The sequence below is a fragment of the Vulpes vulpes genome, chromosome 8 (assembly GCF_048418805.1).
Source record: "Vulpes vulpes isolate BD-2025 chromosome 8, VulVul3, whole genome shotgun sequence".
NCBI classification, from domain to species: Eukaryota; Metazoa; Chordata; class Mammalia; order Carnivora; family Canidae; genus Vulpes; species Vulpes vulpes.
Window position 1 is genome coordinate 82,152,511 of NC_132787.1, and position 26,010 is coordinate 82,178,520.

Sequence of the window (26,010 nt, forward strand, 5' to 3'; positions counted from 1 at the left end):
TTAGAAACACATATCTCTGATTGTTTAGTGTATTTGAAAATAAAAACAAAGATGTATTCATATTTTTTAATGCTTAATTTTTTACTTCAGGAAATTCCACTTTCAGAAATTCTTCGCATATCTTCGCCACAAGATTTCACAAACATTTCACAAGGCAGCAACCCACACTGTTTTGAAATCATCACTGATACTATGGTATACTTTGTTGGGGAGAACAATGGGGACAGCTCCCACAATCCTGTTCTTGCTGCCACTGGAGTTGGAGTTGATGTAGCACAGAGCTGGGAAAAAGCAATTCGCCAAGCTCTCATGCCTGTTACCCCTCAAGCAAGTGTTTGCACTTCTCCGGGGCAAGGGAAAGATCACAGTAAGCAATAAGCTTGTTGATGGCTTTTTTACCCCCTATGGTTGTTAAGCATTTTGTGGGTGTGGTTGTGTGTCTGTATTTCTAATGCTCATTTTAAGCTTCATCTTTAGTAACCAGTATTGTTAGTTAATTCCTTTATACGTTAGTTAAAATGATATATACAATCCCCAGAGCTTGGTTCCAGAGTCAGTCTCCCTACATTTAGATCCTGGCTCTGCCAACATATATGTGATCTTAGGCAAAACTTTACTTCTCTGTAATAGTACATACCTTACGGGGCTGTCAGCATTAAAGGAAAGAGAACCAGTAAAGAATAAAACAGTGTTCGGTATCCATGAACTCTCATTGGATTAAGCAAACTACTAGTATTTTGCTTCATGGTAAGATATAAACAGGTGATGAAGTATTACAGTTAACATCATACTTGTGAAATCTATGAAGTCAGAAATGCTGTTTTTCTCTTTTTTAAAATATTCATTTGAGAAAGAGAGAGTGCAAGCAGGAGGAGAGGCAGAGTAAAAGGGAGAAGCAGACTCCCCATTGAGCGCAATGTGGGACTCAATCCCAGGACTGAGATCATGACCTGAGCTGAAGGCAGATGCTTAACCATCTGAGCCACCCAGGCTTCCCTTCTTTTAACTGTATTAAAACATTCAGAAATACTAAAAAATTATTGAAACATGTTCTTTGCACTAACAAAATTTATAAAATAAAACCTAAATTTGGGCAGCCCCGGTGGCTCAGGGGTTTAGCGCTGCCTTTGGCCCAGGGCGTGATCCTGGAGACCCGGGATCGGGTCCCACGTCGGGCTCCCTGCATGGAGTTTGCTTCTCCCTCTGCCCCCCCCCCCCCTCTCTCTCTCTCTGTGTGTGTGTGTCTTGTGAATAAATATATAAAATCTTAAAAAAAAAAAAACACACACAAATTCGTGAAGCATTCCATATTTTTCGCAGGGACCGAGACAGGACGGAGTGGGGCCAGGGGTGGCGGGTCCTCCCGCGCCTTCTCCCCTCCCCCACCCCCTGCGCCTCTTAGGGACGCTGGGCTCGGGCCCAGGCTGGCTGCGGCCTGGCTGGACACAGCCCCAATAAACGATCCCACAGCCTCAAAAAATAAATAAATAAAATAAAATAAAATAAAATAAAACCTAAATTTGATAAAGAATCAAGTGAAAGCCATAATATGTCACTTTTAACGCCATTGATGTTAGGTTATTTATGGAGAAACGTTCATTAGACAAATATATTTAAATTGAAATAGATATCATTTCCTAAATGTACTTTATTTCAGTTTAGCTGTATTATTTCATATACCTATTCTTGGCATTATGCTAGGTTCTAAGCTAGAATGCAAAAGAAATACAGAAATTAAAGGAGATAGGACTACAAACATAAGTGTTGAGTAGTAGCATAAAGCAGTAGAGCGCAGAAATGAGTAATGCCTTACTTGGGGGATGCACATATGGATAGCAGGAGTAAGCAGAAACTGTGGCAGAAGAACCTGATTTGGACCTTGACCTTGGATCTCATGTAGGTTAAGATAGGATAAATTAAAAGAGAAGGGTGGGGGAAGTAGTGAATCTTGTTAAAGAGAGTTGTGATCAAAGGGATGAAAGTAATGACTGTGAACACGTTTGATGTTTAATATTGATTCTTAGAGGATGAATTAGGTATTTATAGTGCTTTTTGTTTTGGTGAATTTTAGACAGAACTTTGATATCCTAATTAAGGCCATGGACCTTTTCCCCCAGAAAATAATACAGGTACATAACACAAATTTTATGTATCACTGGATATAGGAACTTTCTCCCTTGAGTTTAGAGTCTCTAAAACCAGAATTGCAAAAAGGGTTAAGAGTGAGGATACTAGAGAATGAAAGCACAGTTGCTGCTTACTGGCTAATGTGATCTTGGTCTCTGCAGTCTCTAATCTAAAGTGGAAATAATAATAAATGCATATAATGCACTGAGCACAGTTCCTGACACATTAGTAATATTATTACTTGGCTGTTGACTGCTGCTGCTTTTTCTTGGGGAGAGTTCTGGGAAGCAATAGAAAGTAAAAATAGATGGAGCTAGACAGCGGAGTCCTTTGAAACAAAATCATTTTTGCCTTACACTAGGAAACTGGAATGACTGAAAAGCAGAACTTTTGAGGCTTTAATATCATTGATGCTGTGCCTTTTTTGTCTGTTCATTAATATTTAATATTTGAATTATTTAAAATATTTTCAGATTGACTTCATATCTTTATTTTTAATTTTTCTTTTTTAAGATTTTACCTATCTATTCATGAGAGACACACACTAGAGAGAGAGAGAGGCAGGGACACAGGCAGAGAGAGAAGCAGGCCCCATGCAGGAAGCCTGATGTGGGACTCGATTCCGGGTTTCCAGGATCAGGCCCTGGAGGGCTGAAGGAGGTGCTAAACTGCTGAGCCACCCGGGTTGCCCAACTTCATAGTTTTAAATGCAGTTTTTGACAGTCATGTTACTTATATTTGACATATGCTTATATATTCTTGTTTTAAATTTTTATATTTTGGATCATAAAGGAAATTTCACATCTTGTCTCTGAGTTGTCTCTGAGATTCTAGATGTTTGAGACCTTGTCTCTTACTCACTTCACCTGTGTCAGTTATACTTCCTTTGCTTACCAAAGTAATAGACATTTAAACTTCACAGTAATATGGAATATAAAATGAGAAAGTCCTTCTAGTACCCTTGTAACACACTCCCTTGTTGCTGTTCCTGTATCTCCCCCCTCAGAAAAGCATTATTAACCATTTGGTGTATATTTCTTGGTTTAGGGAGATTCTCTCTGTACTGTATTGTTATAGTTTTACAAAAAATGTGGTCATACTTCATTCTTTTTGCAACTTGCTTTTATGCACTATTTAATTAATATGTATCAGATATAATTCAATGTCAGTATATAGACTTAACTGATTTTTAATTTTTTTTGTTAAGTAAAACATGCTTTTTATGTTTTAGAAAATGCAGGCAGCATAGAAGTGTATAAAGACTAAATAAAGTCTTTGTTCCCCAACCCTATGCTCTCTCACTCACGAGAAGTATCATAGTTTCTTTGTTTGTAATTCAAATGCTGCTGCCTTACAACTTGCCTTTCTGACTTAATATGCCATGGATAGCTTTCCAAGTCAGTATGTACAGCTCTACACCATTAAGTGTTTAGATAGTATTTCTTTGTGTGGATGTATCATATTTTATTTAACCACTTTCTTGTTGATGGGTTAGTATTGTGTGTGGATAATTTTTTTTAAAGAACATAATTATATTAACTGTATGTTAGCTAGTTTTTAAGATTTAATATATTGTGGACATTCACATGTCAGCAAATGTTAGTATTAAGCCATATAAGTTTTGTTCGTTTTCTCATACATCATCCTTCTGTTTCTACAGAAGATTTGTCTACTAGTATCTCTGTATCTAATTGTCAGATCCAAGAAAATGTGGTAAGTAAACATTAGTTAAAATATGCAAATTGGGTAATTAAAATAGGTAAAATAAGATGTGAAAATCTTATTAGAAAATAAGCTCAAGAGACAAAAAAACCAAACTCTTAGATACAAACTGGTGGTTGCCAGAGGGGAGTTGGGTGGGGGGGGGATAGGTAAAATAGATAAAGGAAATTAAGGATACATTGATCTTGATGAGCACTGAGAAACCTTTAGAATTGTAAATCACTATATTGTTCACCTGAAACTAATAGAGCAATGTATGTTAATTATACTTGAATTTAAAAAAAAATGTTTATAGGCCAAAGTAATGAGCAATTGGCCTAAAGACTCACTAGATTTTGTGGCTAATTACTTCTCTAAGGAGTTCTGCCTAAGGCAGATTTTTTTTAAACTGTGAAAATAAAGATAACTTTTTCTCAAGTGATAGTATAATGTTACATAGTGATAGACTAGTTCAAAGAGAACGGAGGGATTACTTCACATTGGGTCAGGAGGGTAAGCTTCCTAAAGGAAGTGAAACCTGAGTGGTACCACAAGGAGGGACAGGAATTTCAGATGAGGGTGGGGAACAGTAGTTGTGCAAGTGCAGGGACCTGGATGGGCAAATAGAATGAAGCAGGACATACAAGACTTTTAAGGAATAGTGAATAGCATGTTGGGGATTATAACAGGAGTCAGCATAATTTCTATGAAGAAATAGATAGTAAATATTTTAGGCTTTGGAGACCATACCCAATTACTTGATTCTGCCATGGTAGTGAGAAGGCGTTCATAGGCAGTACATGAAGCAATGAGCATGACTGTGCCCCAATATAACTTTATTTGTGGACACTTGAATTTTACATCACTTTCACATGTCAGAAAATACTATTATTTTCCCCTTTGTAACCATTTAAAATGTAAAGTTTGTTCTTATATATCAGGAGCCTGTACAAAAAGCCAGCGGGCTGGATTTTTGGCCTACAAACTAATTTACCAACCCTGGATTAGAAAGAAAAAAGGCTAGAAAAAGAAGTCATAAAATAGTTCATTGGCTATATATAAATTTCTCTGATAAAAATCTCTTGCCATCTTCAACTTGGGGCATCCAGCTACAGCTCTGTAGCATATAGATGTTGGCTTTTCTAAGATTGCAGGGAAAACTGGATATCCAGTAGTGGATATCCAGGAAATAGAGGGTTTCAAGGAGATGTAATCTGTATATCTCTTGTTGTAGTGGTAGGTAGAACAGATACCAGATTCTTGGGGAGGGAAAGAGGAATAATACAAACATGAGATCACTAACTTTGAAGGATCTCCCAGGAACTTGAGGGACATGCCCATTCATTGCCGAGAACAGAAAAGGTTCAGAGCTGGTCTTTGTGAAAAAACTTTTCTATCAGTTTTTATATGAATAGTGGATGTTCCCTCATCTATTCTGATTAGAACCAAAATTTGGTTGGTTAAACAACAAGCTGATTAAAGTTGGGAAGCATATAAAAATGATTCTTATAAACCTTAAAATTTTTCATTATACCTTAAAACATGCATATGTACACATTGATTGATTTGCTTTTGTCACAGAGCTGAGATTTTTTTCTTTAAGTATGGGTCTGCTAAGTAGAGTTCCACTTGGTCTATCTTGCATCAACCACATCTGTATGTAGTAATACAGTTCTGATGCTAATCACCCTGATTTTGTGCAGACTCCACAGGTTAAGGGCACAGTTCCTAACAAGGCTGCCTTTATTTGAGACACCAGCCACAAGTACAGAGATCCAGAGTTCACCCGTACTTCTGACCAATTGGCTACAGATTCAGAGGATTCCCATGAACCCACACTGAGGTTCAGTAATTCATTAGAATGACTCAGAACCTAGGGAAAGTGCTGGACTTAGGATTACAGCTTTATTTAAAAAGGATAAAATTCCGGACCAGCCAACCAAAGACGCATAGGATGCAGTCTGGGAGAGTTCTGAATGTAGAGCTTCTGCATTCTCTCCCTGAAATCAGGACATGCAAATCTACCAGCACATTGATGTGTCACTAGCCTGGAAAATTATCTGGCCTTAGTGTCCAAAGTTTTTATTAGAGTTTCATTAAGTAGGCATGATTGACTGAATCTTTGGCCACATGATTGAACTCATTCTCCTACTCCCCTCTGCCTCCCTTGAGTTTGGACTGGTTCGAAGCTCCAGCACTCTTGGTTGATCTTTCTGGTGACCCTACCCCATCCTGAATCATCTTGTTAGCATACTTCAGGTGTGATCCAAAGGGCTCACGAATGACATAATATAAGAAACTCCTATGAATTGGGAAATTCCAAGGATTTAGGGTCTCTTTTAGGAACCAGGGACAAAGGCCAGTCAAATTCTTATTATACAACAATGCCCATAATGCATTCTCTATAATTTCCAATTTTTGTTTCTTTAAAGTAGAACCAGGGATACTTGTGAATTATTCTGGAAACAGAATTCTCACTCCCCCAATCTTTATTTTGCTCACAAATAAATTGACAGCAATTGGTTTGGTATCTCATCTTTATGGAGTTTCTTTTTTTCTTTTTTAAGAGTTATTTATTTAGAAGGAGAGAACATAAACAGGAGGGAGAGAGGGAGAGAGAATCTCAAGCAGACCCTACACTGAGCATAGAGCCCCACACCAGGCTCAGTCTCACTGCCCTGAGATCATGACCTGAGCAGAAACCAAGAGTTGGATACTTAACTGACTGAGCCACCCAGACACCCCTTTATGGAGTTTCTAAAACTACCTAGTTTTCATAGTAATCTCTCATGTTTCATTGACTTAAAAAGTATATATATTTAAATTTTTGCAGTAATTAAACTCTGTGATCTGTAACAAGTACATTTGGCGTAATGGGTTTGGGAACACGTTCAGTTTAAAGAGTCACTCTTTGGGACACCACCCCCAGTTTGTTAGGCTACTGTAGACATCAGTCAGTGTGTGCTCTTCAGAGGGAATGAGGAGAGTACAGGTTGTTCTGGTGAATGAGTAAAGAACAGGTGTCAGGAGATCTTCTACAAATATGTAGTACTTATTTGACCCTGGTATGTCCTGAATTATTTACCTTTTTAATAGGTTTTACTGTTTCTTTAATACATCATAAGCCTCTTACCTAGGTCTGTTTTACAAATTAGCTGCCTTTTACAGAGTTCTCTATACAGTTAGGGCTCAATAAATGTCGATGACAATCATAAAATCACAGGCATTTTTTAAATTAGGAGGAATCCTAGAGATGTAGAATACTTTTATACAGATGAGAAAGCCAAGTCCCAGGGAAGTCAACAATTTAGGATTACCTAATTTCAACAGAAATTAGGAAATCAGATTTATGGAATTACTGATTTTTATATGCTGGGTACTGGACTTGACACTTGATATATATCTTTCATTTAATTTACTTAAAAATCCAGTGAATTAGATGTTATGTATCACCTTTACCAGTGAGAAATTGAGGTCTGTGCAATTCTGTTTATTCAGATGAGTTACTGCCATGAAACAGGCACTTGGGGGGAGTGTAACACCCTCTATGCCGACTGTGGCACATACCCAGACAGAGACTCCTGACTGAAGCACCAGGGAGAGGACTGGATAGCGCCCTCCAAAGATATTCCCACAGCAACAGCCAGCACCAAGAAGGAAGGGAGGGAGGGGAGAAGATTGAAGAGGGATCTAAGTTACAGACTTTCTCACACATAACCCTTTCCATCAGGCTTTCAAAATGAGCTTAATCTCAATAATATGAATCTTCTGAGTTTTTCTCTCAAATCAAAGATAGCAAATCTCCTTAATGGTGAAATAGGTAAAATTTTGTTCTTAAATTTTTTTGTTAACTTTTTATGGAGAATTACTTAATAAATACAAGATTTTCTTTTATTCAAAACTTTTTCCCCTCAAAGGCCTTCTTACAGAATAGATTATACTTGTATGTCAAGAGCCATAGTATTAAAATTGGGCTTTTCTAGGACATGGGAAGTCTGTTCATAAAATATTTGTTAGGACATTTAGCTGCCTCTCAGAAACAAAAATATCTTAAAGTATTTTGAAAAGAGAGATGTTGACAGTGTTAAATAGAGGGAAATAATGCTGCTTACCCTTTCCTAAATAGGACATTAGCACTGTTTACCAGATCTTTGCCGATGAGGTGCTTGGTTCAGGCCAGTTTGGTATCGTCTATGGAGGTAAGTGACTGCAGGCCCATTTGTCTGCTGTTCGCATGAATGTTGTATCAGATCCAAAGACCTGCAAATATCATGTGGCTCATGATATTGGCAGAGTCATTTAAGCTCACTGTGCCTAGTATCTTCATCTGTTTAATGGAGCTTACAAAACTTGACCTGCATTGTTCACAAGGTTAATTAAGCCTGATACACATAAAAGTACTTTATAAGCTATAATCCAAGGTATAAAAGAAAAGTAATATTAAATCCTAGTCCTCCCTTGCTAGACACTCTTTAAGTGGCCTTTCTGCCTCAACACTTGCTCTGACATGTGGTTAAATAACTGTGCTGACTCAGTGTATCTAGAATAAAATTAGTTCACTGATACAATTGTTTCTATCTTGACAGTATCTGAAGACTAAGAGTAGTTAACTATCATTTATTTAACAAGGTAGACTATTTTTCAGCAAAAAAGTTGATTCAAATTTCCTGGCATTTCAAGTATGCTTTTATCAGGGGCAACTATTATTAAGGGAAAATAATAATTCACTTCTTAAAGAGTAAAGGAGAAGGAACAAAATCAGCCAAAAAAAGAAATCTAAGAGTAAATAAATACATATAAGTTTCAATCTCTGGACAACGTCCTTATAAAGCTTTTATATTGTATATGAGCTGTCAATTTGCTTTTTTCTATACCTTTTTTTTTTTAAATAGGAAAACATAGAAAAACTGGAAGGGATGTGGCTATTAAAGTAATTGATAAGATGAGGTTCCCCACAAAACAGGAAAGTCAACTCCGTAATGAAGTGGCTATTTTACAGGTAAAAAAAAAAACCCAAGTTGCTTTGTATTGGTTTTTTGATTTGTGGATTTTTAAATGCAAGTCTTTTTAGAGCTGATAAGAAAAAAAGCTTGTTTTTTCTTCTGTTTTCATCTTATGACCTTTGGGCTCAGTGAGAGGCTGGTGGGCATCTACATTAAATCCTTATGACTTTTTTTTTTTAAAGGGAAAAATTAAATTACAGTCCTCTAGGAGTTACAAGAACTGCCATTATGATAGTTTGTTTAGAACACATTTTCATAAGTAAAATCTTAATAACAACAAAGTAAGAATTTATTAATTCATCACTCCAGAAGCTCAAAATACTTGGATAACTTCTGTCACCACATTTGGCTTAGGAGGTCAGTGCTGTACCCATGCAGTGCTCACAGATGATGGTGCTTGGTTGACATAGCAATTGCTGTAAAAATAAATGCTTAAAAATTGTGTGCCTTTTCACAGTAGCATTTGTTATTTTATTAATTGAAAACTCTAAAGACTTAATTTTATAATACCATTAAGGTATATTTTAAAATATATATTAGTAATGACCTAACTTTCATTAAATAAATTACCATTTTCATTTAACATTTTTACCTCTTTTGGGGGTCATCAAGAAGACTTAAATTTAGTTTTATCTTTATTTGTATGAATATCATATGTTATAATATGCAAACGTCTATTCATTGTGTAGCTTTTGCACAATATTTAAGAAATCATGGTAATATAATAGTTAATGCTGTCAGAACCCCATTTGCTTGTGAGTGAAGTTCAAGAAGACAAAACCTACTGAACTTAGGCTTCCTTGAAGAAGCAGGTAAGAAACTTACAAACACACGATTCATTTTACATGTATTACATTATTGGTTACCAGCAATGACATTTGCCTCCTGTGTTTTTCAGAGGAGTGATAATCAAAAGATTGTGGTCTACAAGCTACTTATGGTCCCTTCAAGGTCACTTCCTCCTGTACAACTGTCTTCATATAGAATATTAATAGCATTCGGACTGTATTAGAATGTGAATATTGTTAGTGATCTTTTTTCATATCTAATTCTGGAATCTTGTTCATTGTCCCACTAATATAACAAAAATAAATAAATATTAAGGATATATTCTTAAGGCTTGATTCATCCTTGCCATTCTGATCACAGACAAATCTCTGAACTAAACACTAAAGTTTTTTTGGCCATGTTTTATCAACTATGGCTCATAATTAAATTTAGGGAATTCTGGGTAATGCACAGGGCAACAATGGTAGTATAGCCTTCTGCAGCAATTGTTATTAGTTTAAAACTCCCAAGATTTAATTTTATAATACTTCTTTTTCATTGATACTACCATACAGGGAATATGGTTAAGTAATTGTAGTATGTCTCCAAATATACTATTTTCATCTTAAATTTAATACCATGCTTTTTGTTGTAGATTCTCTTCAAATTGTTTATATACAAATTTACATTTTTATATTTAGTTAATGACTTACTTTGTGCCAGAAACTGTACTTATTAATAAGTACTTTTTCTTAACATCACCCAAGGAAGAGGACAGGTTTCGAGTTTTTTTTTTTTTTTTTAAGATTTTATTTATTTATTCATGAGAGACACAGAGAGAGAGAAAGAGGCAGAGATACAGGCAGAAGGAGAAGCGGGCTCCATGCAGGGAGCCCGATGCAGGACTTGATCCCGGGTCTCCAGAATCACACCTTGGGCGAAGGCTGCACTAAACCGCTGAGCCACCTGGGCGGCCCAGGTTTAGAGTTTCAATCTGCAAACCACATGCTGTTTCTACTCTACCACACTGGACCTGCTGTGTGTGTATGTGTGCGCACGTGTGCGCACATATGTAAAATCGTGACTTTATTTCCTTTGCAATGTATAAATTCAACAAATTCTTCTATATATAAAGATCAACTTTAGTCTACTTTGTGTTTGAATTACAATTCTCTTAGAACAATCTGAATGTGGTAAAAACATTTTTTAAAGGAAACTTTTTTCCAAATAGCAACTCATTTGCTGAAATTCATTACACAGGATTTAGTCATATGGGCATTTCAGCTAGACTGTTGCATATGGGTTGAAAGGAACTTACTACATTTATATACTCCACCCTTTGGTTCCCCTCTCCCCTCCCAGCTGTGTCATCCTTACTTTCCAGTCTTTGCCCCTGATTCTTCTTGTATGTAGTCCTCATTAAACAAACCTAAAAGGCTGGCTGACGCCGACCGGATAGTTGATTCTGGTACTGTAAGTTACCTGCAGCTCCACTGACTTCCACAGTTTTTTCTTCCCTATGTCCTCACCTTTATAAAGAAAGGTTATAGCACAAAGACTAAGCGTACTACTGAGACTACAGTTTTGGCCTTTCCAGTGGCAGGGAGAATCAATTACAGAATCAGTGATTAAGGAATGACCTTATAGTTAACCCAGAAACATCCAGCCTCGCTCTTGAGTGCTTGGTGATAAACTCTGTATTTCTATCAATTTAAAAGAAAGGAGGACATGGGATGCCTGGGTAGCTCTGTCTGTTCGGCTCAGGTGGTGATCCCAGGGTCCTGGGATCAAGTCTTGCATTGGGCTCCCTGCTCCATGGGGAGCCTGCCCTCTGTCTCTGCTTCCCTCCCTCTCTTTCTCCCATGAATAAATAGAATCTTCAAAAAAAAGAAAAGAAAAGAGATGACATTTTTGGACATCCGCAGATACTGTTAGGCTGAACCAAAATCTCTTGAAAAAGGTCCCAGTTGTAGACACTACTTTCAACAAATTGAGTCTCTTTTCTGAATGATGGCCCCACTGACTGTCTCCCTATTCCTTAAACATGTCAGAAATGGTCCTGTCTCAAGGACTTTGCTTTAGCTATTCCCTCTGCCTGGAATGCCGTGTGTCATTTGCTAATGAGGCCCATGCATTCTGTTCAGCATTACACCCATCCACCCCCACCTTACTTTTTCTTCTCTCCATAGCATTTACCACCTTCATACTGGGTAGTTTACTAGTTTATCACCTATTATCTATCCCACCTTGCTAGAATAAGCTTCAAAGATGAGAGGTACTTGTCAGTTTTGTTTACTCTTGAATCCAGACTACCTACATAGTACCAAGAGCATAGCAAATACTCATTTAACATTTATTGAATAAATGTGTTTATATGGAGTATTACCTATAACATATTGTTAAATTTTTTAAATAGAAATGTGGAATGGTTCCATTTGTATAGTTTCTTAGGGTAATGTGTAATTTGCACATGTGTACATCAGTTATGTAAAGAAAAGGATCCATACCTACATAAACTGTCAACATAGCTACATCTGGCTGAGGAGTATATTGTGAGGCAGGAAAGAAAGGAGGGATTTTTACTTGTGTTTCATAGGGATATGGTAATATAAAATATCTTTTGCTCTTGCCTGAAAAGGGTTGGTTATAGAGTAGTAATGGGAGAAAATGTGTGGTGCTCTCATGGCTGCCTATGTAAATGAGAAAAATGTTATGAGAAATTTCAAAGAGAAATTTCTGGATTTAACACTGTGGTGTATAAATTCACCATTTTTCCCCTTCTCAGAAGTCACCTAAAAGCTACAAGAAAAATGATAATAGAGAAAACATTTTAAAACTTATAAAAATAGAAGAAAGCTTAGACCTATAAAATAGGCAGAGGAGTTTTTCCAGAAACACTGGAAATGGAGCCAGGGGTGCATGCAGGAAGAGGTACCACATTAAGTGCTGTTTTTGCTGGCACTTTCTGATATCTGCAATTGTGATATCCTCTCTAGCTGCCTCCTTAAATATAAGAAAGGCAAGGGGGTCATGATCTGATAAGATTCAATTCAAGGGAAGACACAGTAAGTGAAGGGAAGAAGGGCACTTTAGTAGTGGAAGAGAGCAGATTACACCAAATAGCGGCATTATAAAGGAAAACTAGAGAGGCGGCAGGGAGAAACTGAAAAGCACATTAGGAGTCTTGGCAGATGAAGTAGCCAAAGCTAACAGCATGGAAGGCCTAAACAGTATAAGGTAATCTAACCACTTTATACTAAAGTCTGTAAAAATCAAAGAACAGAGAGTACCCCATTCATTCAAAACAGCAGGATGAATAGTATCCTCTGATCCTAATGCAATAAAACTAGAAATAAATGACAAAATTGGAGAACAGAAAGCTCCCACCACCTGAAAAAAAATTTTTTTTAATATCTTAAAGAGCAAAATCAAGATTTCAGAGTATTTAAAAAATAATCGTGAAAATACTGTATATCAGTTTTTGGACAATTGCTCAAAAAATTTATAACCTCAAATATTTACACAAGAATGAATGAAAATAAATGAATTAAGAATGAAACTCAAGTGGTTAAAGAATGAACAATAAAGGAAAGCAAAAATAAGAAAGAACATCTTGGGGAGATGACCACAACTACTGAAAAAAAAACCTAAAGGCATTTTACGATGCTGCCTTGTCCAGTTCTATCAGATAAATTTGAAAAACTGGAGGAAATGATTCTCAATCAAAGTATAATTTACCAAAAGACTCCAGAGGAAATGGGACATTTAAATAAATAGAGAAAGTTAAGAGACAATGTTACAGAATACTTCTTTCTATCTTTGTGTGTGTATACCATTTGGCAGGTGGGAGGAAAGAAACTTACAACTACAGCATGGGGACAGCCAACCACACTTCCAACTCTAGGGGGTTTTTTTGTTTTTTTTTTTTTTTTCCAACTCTTGGTTGATCAAAGTTGTAATATTCTGAATCTTTCCCTGCTCACTCCTATTTTCACTGCAGAAATGTGTCACTTTTAATTTAGCTGCTTGGAATACCATCTCATTACATTGTTTTAAATGGATTAGTAAACAATATTTATTTTGCACTTGCTAGTCATTTTTTAAGGCACCATGATTCAGACATTGAACTAAAATGACTAAGTCTCTGCTGTCAGGGAACTTACTGGCTACAAAGTAAGATACATACACTTGGCACAGTACCATGGGATAAGTACTGCTGCATATATATATAGTATTAGATGGCAACTATTGTAGTCATCCTAGAAAGAGGTAATGTGAGCTGAAATTAAAGCAGCTACAGTGAGAATTGAGAGATGATGGCAGATTCAAAAAACATTTTAGAGGTGGTACTCAACTTCACATAAGCCAAAAAGTTATGTCTTAGCATAATTCGTACCTATAATAAGGATAAAAACATAAAAAATACATTTCTAATAATAAAGAGTAAAAGCTTAAACACTTATTAGGCCAATAGAGCATATTTAAAATTGAAATGAAGCCATATTATTGAAGATAGGAAGGGGTAAGCAGAGGAATAGATTTGTGTTCAGGAATAAAAAGCTGTTGAATATTTTTGAGCATGGCTGACGTATCATAATAATCTGCTTCTGAGGAAAGTTTTTTGTTCTTGTTGTTGTTTTTAACCAGTAAGGTAGATTGCTTTTTTATTGGCAAAAACAGGAGATGATGGAGGTAGAGATATTGAGCCCAAAAGAAGGAAAAGCAAATGGAAGTAAGATTGAAAATCCAGACTTAAATAAATAACTACCTTAAAATTGGAACCAGCTCTTGAGCACAGACCTCCACAGACACAGCCCCAGAGAGCCAAAGTTCTGTGTAATTGGCTAAATTTGACTGGCAATTGGTGCCTATTTATGGACAGTATAAAATTAGCGTTGTGTCAGGAGACTAAAAAGATGAGAAAGAAGAAAATGTAGTAATGGACAAGGGCACTTAGGTAATCAATTGGGAAGACAGCCTTTCCCCTCAGTGCATCCACTCCAGTACAGATCTTGGAAAATCCAAATCCAGGATCCAGTTTGTTTGCTTTTACTGCTTATTTTTCTATGCTGTTTTACTTTCTGTGCCATGTACTCCATACAATTAATTGTAGTAAAGCTAGATATTTGCATAGTAAAACTATTTCTCTACTTAAGTTGGTTATATAAATATCCTTTTAACTCTTCAGAATTTGCACCATCCTGGGATTGTAAACCTGGAATGTATGTTTGAAACTCCAGAACGAGTTTTTGTGGTAATGGAAAAGCTACATGGAGATATGTTGGAAATGATTCTATCCAGTGAGAAAAGTCGACTTCCAGAACGAATTACCAAATTCATGGTCACACAGGTATTTTAACCCCCCTTTTTTTTTTTTTGAAACGAGAATACTTGAAAACAGAAAATTAAATAGCGGTGCTTTTACATATCAGGATATTGTGGGAATTAACCTTGAAGAACAGATTAACACTTCAGTTAAAACTTGATGAACTGTCGTGGACTTTTCAAATTACCATACCATTTAAGAGGTCAGATGGGGATTTAGCTATGATTTTTACCAGGCACTGAAAAAATTCTGTTTTCTTCAATAACAGATCCTTGTTGCCTTGAGGAATCTCCATTTTAAGAATATTGTACACTGTGATTTAAAGCCAGAAAATGTGCTGCTTGCATCAGCAGAGCCATTTCCTCAGGTAAGATACTTTCTAGAACCTTGTTAAGTACCTGACATTACAGAGCACCCATGCAATGAAAGGAAGTGCTATAGGTTCAGATATATCACTATCTTAACAGAAGTAATTAGCCTGTAACTACCAGTGAGGATTAGTACTTGAATAATTTGAACTCAGATCTTACTCATTGTTTATTTTCATTAAGACTTTTTAGACTTAACTGGACCTCAAGGTATAATGTTTTGCACATAGTGCAGTTCACTCTCCCTGTGCATTGGGAATGAAGTGAGGGATAGCAATCTTGACTGGTGCCTGGTGCTCAGAACAAATTCCCCATAAAATAAAATAGGATAGAACTGTCAGTGGAGGACACTAGATTTTTGGGGGGGGGAGGCGGGGGGAGGAACTAGATTTTGAGGCAGGCTGCCCACTCCCCTTCCTCTTTATGGTATTTTATTTCAAACATTTTCACTAAAACCAATATAAGAATTACATTTCCTGTCCCTGCCATCACTCACACATGTATATCCCATGTTTGTGTGTGTCCATAACTTAAGTGTAATGCATGGATTTTTTTTACTTGGTTATTACTAAATTTCATCTCACTAAAGTGTTGACCTTGATCCAAATTTCATAACCTAAAAAATGGTTCATAAACCCAAAGTTTGAAACATTCTTCCTGAGGAATATGTTGGTAGTACCCATAAATATTTTTCATGCTTATCATTGGTAAATTCTCCAATCAACTAGAATATCTTTTGCCAAACTGTTGTTTATATATATTTGAAAAATTCACAGTTAAACACTAAGAAAGACTAAGACAGACTAAGGACAATTTTCACTTGAATTAAATACAACTCAAACTGTCTTTTAAGAAGAAGATATACTGTTAAAAATTATTCAACTCTTACAAGGAAATAATCCTGTTCTTTTATAATGCCTATATGGCTTAAAACGGATTCCCTGTCATTGTGAGGTAAAAAGGGTTCCCTCATAGTTGGTGTGATATTTTAAATAAAAGTGTTTCCACACATTATCATCTCATTTGGTTTTCAGAATTGTTGGACAAAGGTTGCATACCCCTACAGTGATACTAAAACTCCATCTTTCTGACCTGTTTTGAACAAAGGGAAAATAACGTCATTTACTTGTCATTCCTTCTTGCTCAAATGCTAGCCATAGCCACACTTCCTTATTCAGGTGCCTACTGCCAAGGCATCTTTTATCAGGATGTTAGGGCATTTAACCAAAAAGAAGTTCACATGTCTTCATGGTCAATAATCCTGTTCCTGTACTTAATCAGAAGGGAGCCACATTCGGTAATGACATAGAACGCTATCATAAAAACATGCACAAGGCTCCATGTCCTAGAAATAGCAAGAAGCATTTGAATGAATGCACCTTCATCTTTGCTCTCCAGGCAGTTTATACCATTAGTTTTTAGAAGCCAAATCCCTTTTTTTTTCCTTCAATTTATCATAATGCTTTTTGTGAAGACATTGTGAGTCAGGGCATTTCCGCATTTCCTCCGTAAAGTACTTGGCATTTGCTTGTTCACAAATGTGACCTTACTCTCCAAAACCCAAACTTCTAGAAGATGTGCAGCAAGGTAAGTGTTTTGAGCTCTGCCAAGCTCATTACACTTCCAGAATGCTGTTCCCAAAAGGATATTGTAGTGACTGTGGCTACCTTCAGACAAAACTGTTGTCAAATCCAATATCTCACCAGCAATTGTTTGTTGCATAGTCATAGAAGACACCTTCACTCTTGATCTTTCAAGCAATCTCTAGCATTGCTCTTCTATGGGCTACATTAATTCTCTTTACTACACCTCAAGTTATTTGCCAACAGAGAATAATCCTCGAGAATATAGATTCTAGGATTAAGGAAAATAAAGGGTCAGTTTTTAAATATCAACTTATTTTTCATTCGGCAAACATTTACTGAGTACCTTTGTGTTTCCAGGCACTGTGAGGTCACTGAGGATTCAAAAATGAAACACATAATTCTTGCTCACAGATAGAAAAGCAGCTCCTTAAAAGCCAAATGCTAAAAAATCAGCACTCTCCCATATCATCAAAAAACTTTGAGCACTTACACCACCAGTCTGGTTTTTCGCATTCTGGAAGCTAGAATTTATAAAGGTGTTTTTGTTTTTTGTTTTTGTTTTTTAAAAGAAAGTATGAACGGCTTTCCTAGTGCTTATGTCAGTAATAGATCACAAGGTTATAAATGTATCTGCTTTTTTGGAAAAGGGTACTTTACAATTGCCCCATCTGCATTCATTTTTGTTCATAATCAGTAGTTGGCAGGTATGTTGAAATGATTCAGTATCATACTTAGGGACAGGTATATAGAGATAGATGAAGATGCAAAATTAACATCATCTTTTTATTCCCAGGTGAAGCTGTGTGACTTTGGTTTTGCACGCATCATTGGTGAAAAGTCATTCAGGAGATCTGTGGTAGGAACTCCAGCATACTTAGCCCCTGAAGTTCTCAGGAGCAAAGGTTACAACCGTTCTCTAGATATGTGGTCAGTGGGAGTTATCGTCTATGTGAGCCTCAGTGGCACATTTCCTTTTAATGAAGATGAAGATATAAATGACCAAATCCAAAATGCTGCGTTTATGTACCCACCAAATCCGTGGAGAGAAATTTCTGGTGAAGGTAAAAAAAAAAAAAAAAAAAAAAAAAAAGGCTTTAGCTCTGTGCCATTTAGTCTAAAAATCTTTGTGATCCCAAATCAGCATGTCTCTCCTGTCTCATCAATTTCTCATATTCATCTTTAAATTCAGCCAATTTTTGAGCAGTCTTCCTTTTGCATAGTCTCTTCTCTAACTTCTGTCTAGTACCCAGGCATAGGACTAATCCATAGGACTATCTTAATGCTCCTGTCCACTAGATTCTTTCCTGGTCCTTCCCAGTCACTACTGCTGCCAAATCTGTCTTCAGGAAACATTACTTTTGTCTTTTTCTGCCCCAGACATCTTGGCCTCCCTTTAACCACGTTGCAGCTGTAGATCTGAGACAGACTGAATTTACCTTCCATCCTCTCCTTCCTTGCCCTCCCCCTACAGAAAACCTGTCTACTCTTGCCAACTACTTTCTACATTTTGCTTCGGCCTTTCACCTGCCTGCAGTCCCTCTGCCTCGCAGCTGAAATCCTTGCAGTCTCTCAAGGGCCCTTAACTCGTGGCTCATCTGTGAAGTGTTCCCTGAGCCCTTTCTCTAAACTTTGTAAGATAAACTTAGGCTACTAGCAGGAGAGATTTCTCCTTAAGTATTCTTTCTTTTCATAATTATTTTCAGAACCAGATTGTAAGCTAGTTACCTAGAATGAACTGTATAGACATTCACCAGTTTGTTTGCAGCCCTCCTGTGGCCCAGTCCTAGGAAGCAGGATACACTGGTTTTCCCTGCCCAGTAAAGGTTTTTGAGCCTGCAAGCCTGGGTTCCATACCTATCAAGAATGCCGTGGCTATGCCTCTTTAGTTTGATACTACCAGGAAGGGCACACAATGTACTAAATGGTCTCATACTGAATAGAACCCCACTAGAGAATATCCCCACCTGGATTTAGCCAACCTTTGGAACAGGGGTCTTTTTGGTTTTCCAAAAGTAGCAGGCCTAATCCTAGGAATTAACAGCCCATTAAACTGGTAAAGTTTGAGGAACAACATGTGAAGACAGTAGCTAGCTTACTTGGTAATGAACAACTAATTGAAGTATATATGAGGGTTTCTCTTAGAGTTCCTGGGGGCAGTGTGGTGTGCAGACCCTCTCATATCGGAATCAATTAGTGAGTGTACTAAGACAAAAATGCCTGGCTATATCCCAGAGATTCCACTTCACCAGTGAGGACACCAGGAATGCATTTTAGCAAATACCCCCCAAATAATTCTGATGCACATGGTGGATAACCACTTAAGGAACAGCGGATCAAAATGGGAAGTATTTGGGAACACAGAGGAGTTCATAAAATACCTGTGGTATGCAGAAGAGAAACAGAACCGGTTATAATGTAAATCTTTCACTTGACTCATCCCTGGGTCCAGGCTTTTGTATCAGTATTTCAAATGTACTGTCACATAGGGCCGTAGTCAGTATGCAGTATGGTTTTGGTTTTGCAGCTGCTCCATTTCTTCAAGTAACTGGATAAAATAAGTATGCCAAGATCTCACCACATACACCAAACACCATGAAGGTATTTGTGTAAAATCTTTTGAGTGTGAACTTGTGGTAATAAGTTACCATGTCAGTCTAGCCCTATCTACAGAGGCAAGGCAATAGCTTTGGCTCCTTTGCAGACCAAGCCAGGCACTAAGGAATGATGTCATTGGAAGGAAACAACAAATCAGTCTGTAATCAGTTTTTTTTTAATTAATTTTAAAATAATAGCTAATGCTAAGCATGATTCTAAGCCCTTTATGTGTATTATTTCATCTTCTCAACAACCTCAGTTTACAGATGAGGAAACGGACAAATGGCAGCATGTAATAACTGACCCTCTGCCACATGCAGTAAGTGGCTGCAAAGTTGACACTTGAACCTGTGCTCTGTCCTGCCACCTTAACAAAACAGACACGCTTCCTAAGATAGGTACTCTGTACGTTCAGTAGACATTTATGGATCACTGACCAGTCAAGGCTATGGCCTTGAGAAGCAAAACCCCTCAACTCTGTATTTCTGTGGATTGAATAGCCTTCCAGGCAGACTCCCAAGTTTGGTGTGCCCCATTACACCCAAATCCATGTGTCTGATTTCATCTTTTCTCTTAGCAATTGATTTGATAAACAACCTACTTCAAGTGAAGATGAGAAAACGATACAGTGTGGACAAATCTCTTAGTCATCCCTGGCTGCAGGTAAAAAAAATCTTTGGTGATCCTCATTTGAGCCATTCCTTGTAATTTGTCTTACCTAATGAAACTACTCTAAGACCAACAGATTCTCCTCATCTTAGAATACTGTTAAGTGTTCTTCAGTGATTAATTTGTACTGTGGCTGCCTCTCTGGAAGTTGCAGTATATCACTGAAATGCAGAACTGATAGGTAATTAAACTCCCATGAACTGAAGCAGTGCTTTAGCTTTCTTATGGGACCGTATGTTTCTTTTCGCCTTTTTGTAAGATAAGCATATTATTTTGTCAAATATATTTTACTTTTAAAACATCCACTAAGAGATTAATATTTGCACTGATGAGATCAGAAAGGCCATTTAAAACGTTTGGCTTAGTCCCCCAAAAGCTAGATTTGCCAAACAATACCCCCAAACTTCAGAGTAAAGAGAAGCTTCAAAACTATTTTAAAGGGAGTAGGAGTTAGAATTAACTTCACAACAAATGCAATCATAATTAGTCTCCATGATTATCAAATTATCCTGGTGATAGATTCTAAGTACTGTCCCCTCTTTTGAGAACTAAGGTGTGGGTGTAAGGTCAGAGTATAGAACAGAATGTTTTGGGATCCCTGGGTGGCGCAGCGGTTTGGCGCCTGCCTTTGGCCTAGGGCGCGATCCTGGAGACCCGGGATCGAATCCCACATCGGGCTCCTGGTGCATGGAGCCTGCTTCTCCTTCTGCCTATGTCTCTGCCTCTCTCTCTCTCTCTCTCTCTCTCTGTGACTATCATAAATAAATAAAATTTAAAAAAAAAAAAAAAGAACAGAATGTTTTAATGATTATTATTAACCATTTCAGAAGCCTCAGGCAATTTTTTTTAATCGTAGAAACTAGTTACTTTATTAGAGAGTCTAAATTTGAAAAAGCATTTAACATTGCTAATTTAAAATACTACAAATGGAACTTACTGTATAGCAAGTACTTGGCGTTGTCAATTTTGTGACTAGGATGCTAAGAAAAAAAAATCACAGTATTTTGTTTCCTTTATAGTGTGTAATCACTTCATTTTTCTTCTAGGACTATCAGACTTGGCTTGACCTTAGAGAATTTGAAACTCGCATCGGCGAACGTTACATTACACATGAAAGTGATGATGCCCGCTGGGAAGTACATGCATACACCCACAATCTTGTGTACCCAAAGCACTTCATTATGGCTCCCAATCCAGATGACATGGAGGAAGATCCTTAATTATCAGTGAGCCTGACTACAGTAAGGAAGGATTTCATTTTATGGACTGATACTCCTACTTTGCTGCACGACTGTTGTTCTTTGTAGGTTGTCATCTGCAAGGGTGCGAAGACATGGGGAAATCTAATAAGGAATTGGTGATACCTGTCCTGTAGTTCATCGTGAGTAGGTGCAAGAGGGGAGCTGAGTAATAAATACAACGGAACCAAGATGAAGCTTTTCATAATTTTTATGGCATAAACAATGACTGTTTTTTTGTATTTTTTCCTAATCCTTCACTTTAGTACTATAGTGGCATTTAATTTATCTTCCCTCTCCTGTTCTTACATTATTTTTTAAAAAGGAGAAAAAGGAAAGCTTAGAGTCCAGCCATTGCATATCTTGATCAAATCATGTAAGTTTTAAGGTTGATTACTAACCAGGTTTGCATTTAATATATAACTGAGGAGGAGCCCCCAGCATGTGATTTCCTTTGAGGGCTCTAAACATTTGTTTAACCAGAGGCACACGGGGTTTTTCCTAGGCACCTAGAAATGTTTCCTAGATGCTAGGCTGTTTTACCTTTTTTTGTTTTTTGTTTTAAGGTCAGTCAAAATTCCAAAACCATGATCCCTAACCTTTGATGCTAAATTCTTAATAGGTTCTCTACAACATAAAAATTAAGTTGTCACCTTTTGTGAGTTTGTTGTAACAGCCTCTCAGATAGTTTTGAACAATTGGTGTCACGGGACTGGGAGGAAGGCCTGCTGGTCTCTCTCTTCCTCACTCAGCTCCTCCACTCACTGTGTACTACTGTTCCCACTGACACCACTGTAATGCCACAACTGGTTTCCAACATTCAATGGCTATGTATCCAAACCTTAATTACAGAGTTTATCTTTATGGAGTTGAATACTTTGAGGAAGAAAATTACTAAAAGGCCAGTGCAGGATCAGTTAATGCTACAGAGAAGAACAGCTAAGAGTGTATCCTTTTTTTTTCTTCCCTTAGCTTACTGGAAAGCTTTCCAGTATCTAGAATGTTTTTAAATCATTTTAAGCAGGTTGGGGGAGTGGATGGGGTGAAGCATCAAACACCCATTTTATTCTTTGATTTGCTCTGCTGATACTGTAGCCCTACTTTTACAGTTTGTTTTTTTTAACATGTTAGTACCAGCAGCCAGCTAAAGTTTTTCTACTCAGATAAAATGTTAAGAGGTTAGACTTTTTTTAAAGCTATGAAAAAGTTACTGTTTTCTCCTCCAAAAAAGTTTAAGATCTGGGACCACCCACTTATTAAAAAAAAAAAAAAACTAGCGGCTTTTTGTGTCTTCATTCCACAGTAATCACTGTAAACTTTTCTTATTCTCCCCAAAAAGAGCTAGCTAAAGATTTGGAGTCAGAAAATCCAGTATTAAGTCTTAGCTTCAATCTGTCTGAGCCTCAAGATGGTCAGTCTATAAAATGAACATCATAATTCTGGCCTATACTATCCTCACAGTGTTGTGAAGATGGGCTATGTATGAAGATACTCAGTCAATAAACTAAAAACTAAAGCGTTAACTGTCATTGCCCCACTGGATCTGAGGTAGCAAAGGAAAAGAATGTCCCTGTGTACAATCTAAGCCAGAGATGGCCTTTGGGGGAGCCCTAAGCTACTGCCAAGTGAGTAGCCAACCTGCAGTCTCCTGTGTTCTGAGCTCTTCATGAATTTTTACCTACCCTCACAAAAGCCACAAAGTGAGTGCATTATGGACTTCATCTCACAGATAGGAAACTGAGGCACAGGATGATTAAGTAACCAGCTACTGAGGTCACAGCATGTGAATGTGAACCCTGGCAGTGTGGCCCCAGCCCCTCTGACCCCTGCGAATCACTGTGCTGCATTGCCTACCCATAAACCTCTACAGGAAACAGTCTACAAGGTCTCTCAGTATTTCATTCCCCTATAGGAGTTTAAAACATGTAACCAAATTTCGCAAAACCTTTTAGAAATGTATTTTCTCTGTGATAAAGGAGGACTTCCCCAAATTTGTCCCAAGTAAATCTGTTAATATCAATGTGCTAAAATGGAGTAATTTTGAATCCCTAGGCATCCTTTTGTGGTTTTACTGCATAAGGTGAAAATTAACTGGAATGCTGTTTGCTCTACTTATATAATCAAACTTTACAAGCCATGAAACTAATTGCACTCTTTTTTTGTTTGTGTTGTTGAATGCCTAAGAAATTTTCTAAACAAAATTTGTAAAGGCACTGTCAGATATTTTGGAGTTGAGTCATTTACTCCAGATACTGTATAACCTGCATAGCCATTTTTGTCTTGAAGTTGTTTTTGTATAAGAAATAATTGTTAGAAACATTTGATAATGTACAAAGTAGTCTATAATGACACTGTTTAGTACATTTTTTATTTTTTTGTTACATCCCAATTTTTGTAAATATCCTCAAAGAAGCTTGATAATAAAATGTATTTCCATATCACCATACTTTTCCATGTGAAAACCTGAGCCTATCTCTAGTAGAGGTATCCAAAGAAAATTTTATTTGGTTTGTTATTTTCCCAGGCCTTGATAAAAGAACTATTTTGAAAATAGTGTTTGTAAATTGAATTAATGCTATATTTAAAACACTTTTTTGACTACCTAAAATAAACAATTCATTATTTCAATTTTATATGAAATTTGAGGTAATTATCTGGAGGTCTTATTTCTTGGCATGAAAGTTTAGAATAATTATGACTACAAATTTTTCAGGAGCTACCATCAAGTATTCAATTATTGTACCTGCTACAAGACTTATATAAGCCAGATGCCATTCAAAGTGAACTTTCTAGGTTTTAAGATATACAAGGAATTGCCTGATTCTTCCCATTAGTTATAAAACCTTAAAATAATTGAGAGGTGCCAATGTTGGGGACTTTCACCGTCCAGAAATTCTCCAACTCTTTGAAAAAAGAAAACATGGAAAAAAAAATAAGGGTGACTATTAATGGCCCAAGGCGAGGCAGCATATGAAAAATAAGCCCTCTATCTTCCTACTTTAGAGTGATACAGAATGCTGGTCCTGTTCTGAGTTAAAGCAAACAAGCAATAGAAAGCCAAGAGTTGACCACTCTGCCAGTAAACTTCCTTTTTTTTTTTTTTTTTTGTAAACTTCCAATAGAGTTACGCTATAAGTTCAAAACATATGGCTGATATTCTTTTCCTTTAATTTCATTTTAAGCTTGTGTTGCCAATATAACAATTCTTCAGAAAGTCTATACTGGTATTAATATAAAGTTCTGTGAACCAAAAAATGAGAACAGAACAAAAAACTTGACAGTTACCTGAAAATGACGGAGAATTAGCTCAAATCAAAAAATTATTCCTCCTATGTAGTCTACATTAACTCATATTTCAGGTACATGTTAGGTTTACTAGTTATTTTTTTAAGATTTTATTTTGAAAGAACAGAAGTATAAGCAAGGGGAGAGGGAGAATCCTGAGTAGATGCTGCACTAAGCGCAGAGCCTGACATGGCGCTGGAGATCCCACAACTCCCAAAATCGTGACCTGAGCTAAAATCAAGAGTTAGACACTCCTCAGACTGAGCCACCCAGGCACCCCTAAATTTTTTTAATCTAATTGTTTTTCATTATAAGATTCACAGAAGCAGAGGGTAAAAAAATTACCACAAGGAACAAATCTCTTCTCCTCCAACCCACTTCCACCCTCCTCCATTAATAAATAATGGGATATTTAGTAGGGATTAATGGGCATCCTTTCCTTACTTTTTATATATAAGTAACTATCACAGAAAACAACCAGTCTACACTAATATATTAATTTCTATGAAATTACTTACAAGCATTTCTTTAAATGTAGCTTTTCCCCCAACAAAAATGGAATCATAACTATAAAACATTCTCCACTGTACTTTTTTTACTTTCACAGTCTTAGAGTTGGTTCAGAACATACTGCTCTACCTCATTTTTTTTTAAATAATAAATGGATAGTTCTATTTAATCCATTCCCTGTGAAAGGCCAGTTAGGTTCTAGTTTTTGCTAAACTAATCAGTGTTCATGTTTACTTTTAAAAATAAAAATACAGCAACTAGACTTACTACTTAAAGGACACTCAGTTTCACAGTAACTTGTTTCATTAAGCTGAAAGCACACAACTGTGCCAGAAGCCAGAAACAACCTTAAAAGATCAATATTTAGTTGTACTGTATGATGAGTTATTTTTATTGGCTATAAAGACATAAAATATTTTACCTGTAATATATGAGACGTGTTCCCTTTATCTTAGTCAGACATAGGAATAAAATGTCCACACAGGTCACCGCCAGGCAAGTTCACCAAACCCAGCTACAGGTGACACAGAGGGTTTTGACTGACATGTATTCATCGGATGGCTTCTACCATGAAGTCTCTGATGGGGTAGCAAGGCAAAAAAGTTAAATCTTTCTCCCATCTTCTTAGGATTCATTAACATATCATACCCCTGAAGTAACTGTTGCCTGGCTGGCTCATCTGATTTGTCTAAAAGAACCTGAAAAGAAAAAAATTTCTTAGTAAAAATAACCAGGAGGATTCCTAGTTACATGCAGCATTACTAATGGCCATTGGCTGCTCAATAAAGAGTGCTTCAGCTGGAATTTCTGATCACCTGCCTCAGAATCATGGGG

General features: G+C 36.9%; 2 protein-coding genes across 11 annotated transcripts in view; one reads left to right on the plus strand and one right to left on the minus strand.

Moving 5' to 3' along the window:
* Window positions 1-24,021, plus strand: part of PRKD3 (protein kinase D3) — an 88,638-nt gene extending 64,617 nt beyond the window's left edge. Inside the window, exons 11-19 of the mRNA XM_072767282.1 lie at window positions 91-367; window positions 3,788-3,840; window positions 7,955-8,027; window positions 8,721-8,827; window positions 14,788-14,949; window positions 15,194-15,292; window positions 17,673-17,940; window positions 20,052-20,137; window positions 21,190-24,021. Of these exons, the coding sequence (XP_072623383.1) occupies window positions 91-367; window positions 3,788-3,840; window positions 7,955-8,027; window positions 8,721-8,827; window positions 14,788-14,949; window positions 15,194-15,292; window positions 17,673-17,940; window positions 20,052-20,137; window positions 21,190-21,363 (1,299 nt within the window). The 3' untranslated portion in view covers window positions 21,364-24,021. The remainder of the gene's footprint in view (window positions 1-90; window positions 368-3,787; window positions 3,841-7,954; window positions 8,028-8,720; window positions 8,828-14,787; window positions 14,950-15,193; window positions 15,293-17,672; window positions 17,941-20,051; window positions 20,138-21,189) is intronic.
* The window catches only part of NDUFAF7 (NADH:ubiquinone oxidoreductase complex assembly factor 7), a 103,726-nt gene that overhangs the window by 55,794 nt on the left and 21,922 nt on the right, over window positions 1-26,010 (minus strand). For 3 of the 10 annotated variants that reach the window (XR_012003165.1, XR_003238149.2, XR_012003166.1), the window contains exon 10: window positions 25,598-25,874. Coding sequence is in view for 2 of the 10 variants with exons in the window: in XM_026018973.2 (XP_025874758.1) it covers window positions 25,662-25,874 (213 nt within the window). In the remaining 8 variants the exon portion in view is untranslated. Of the gene's footprint in view, window positions 1-3,313; window positions 8,089-19,257; window positions 19,425-23,727; window positions 25,875-26,010 lie in introns of those variants that run through there. The other 7 variants (XR_012003167.1, XR_012003169.1, XR_012003164.1 and 4 more) reach the window with 6 other exon arrangements.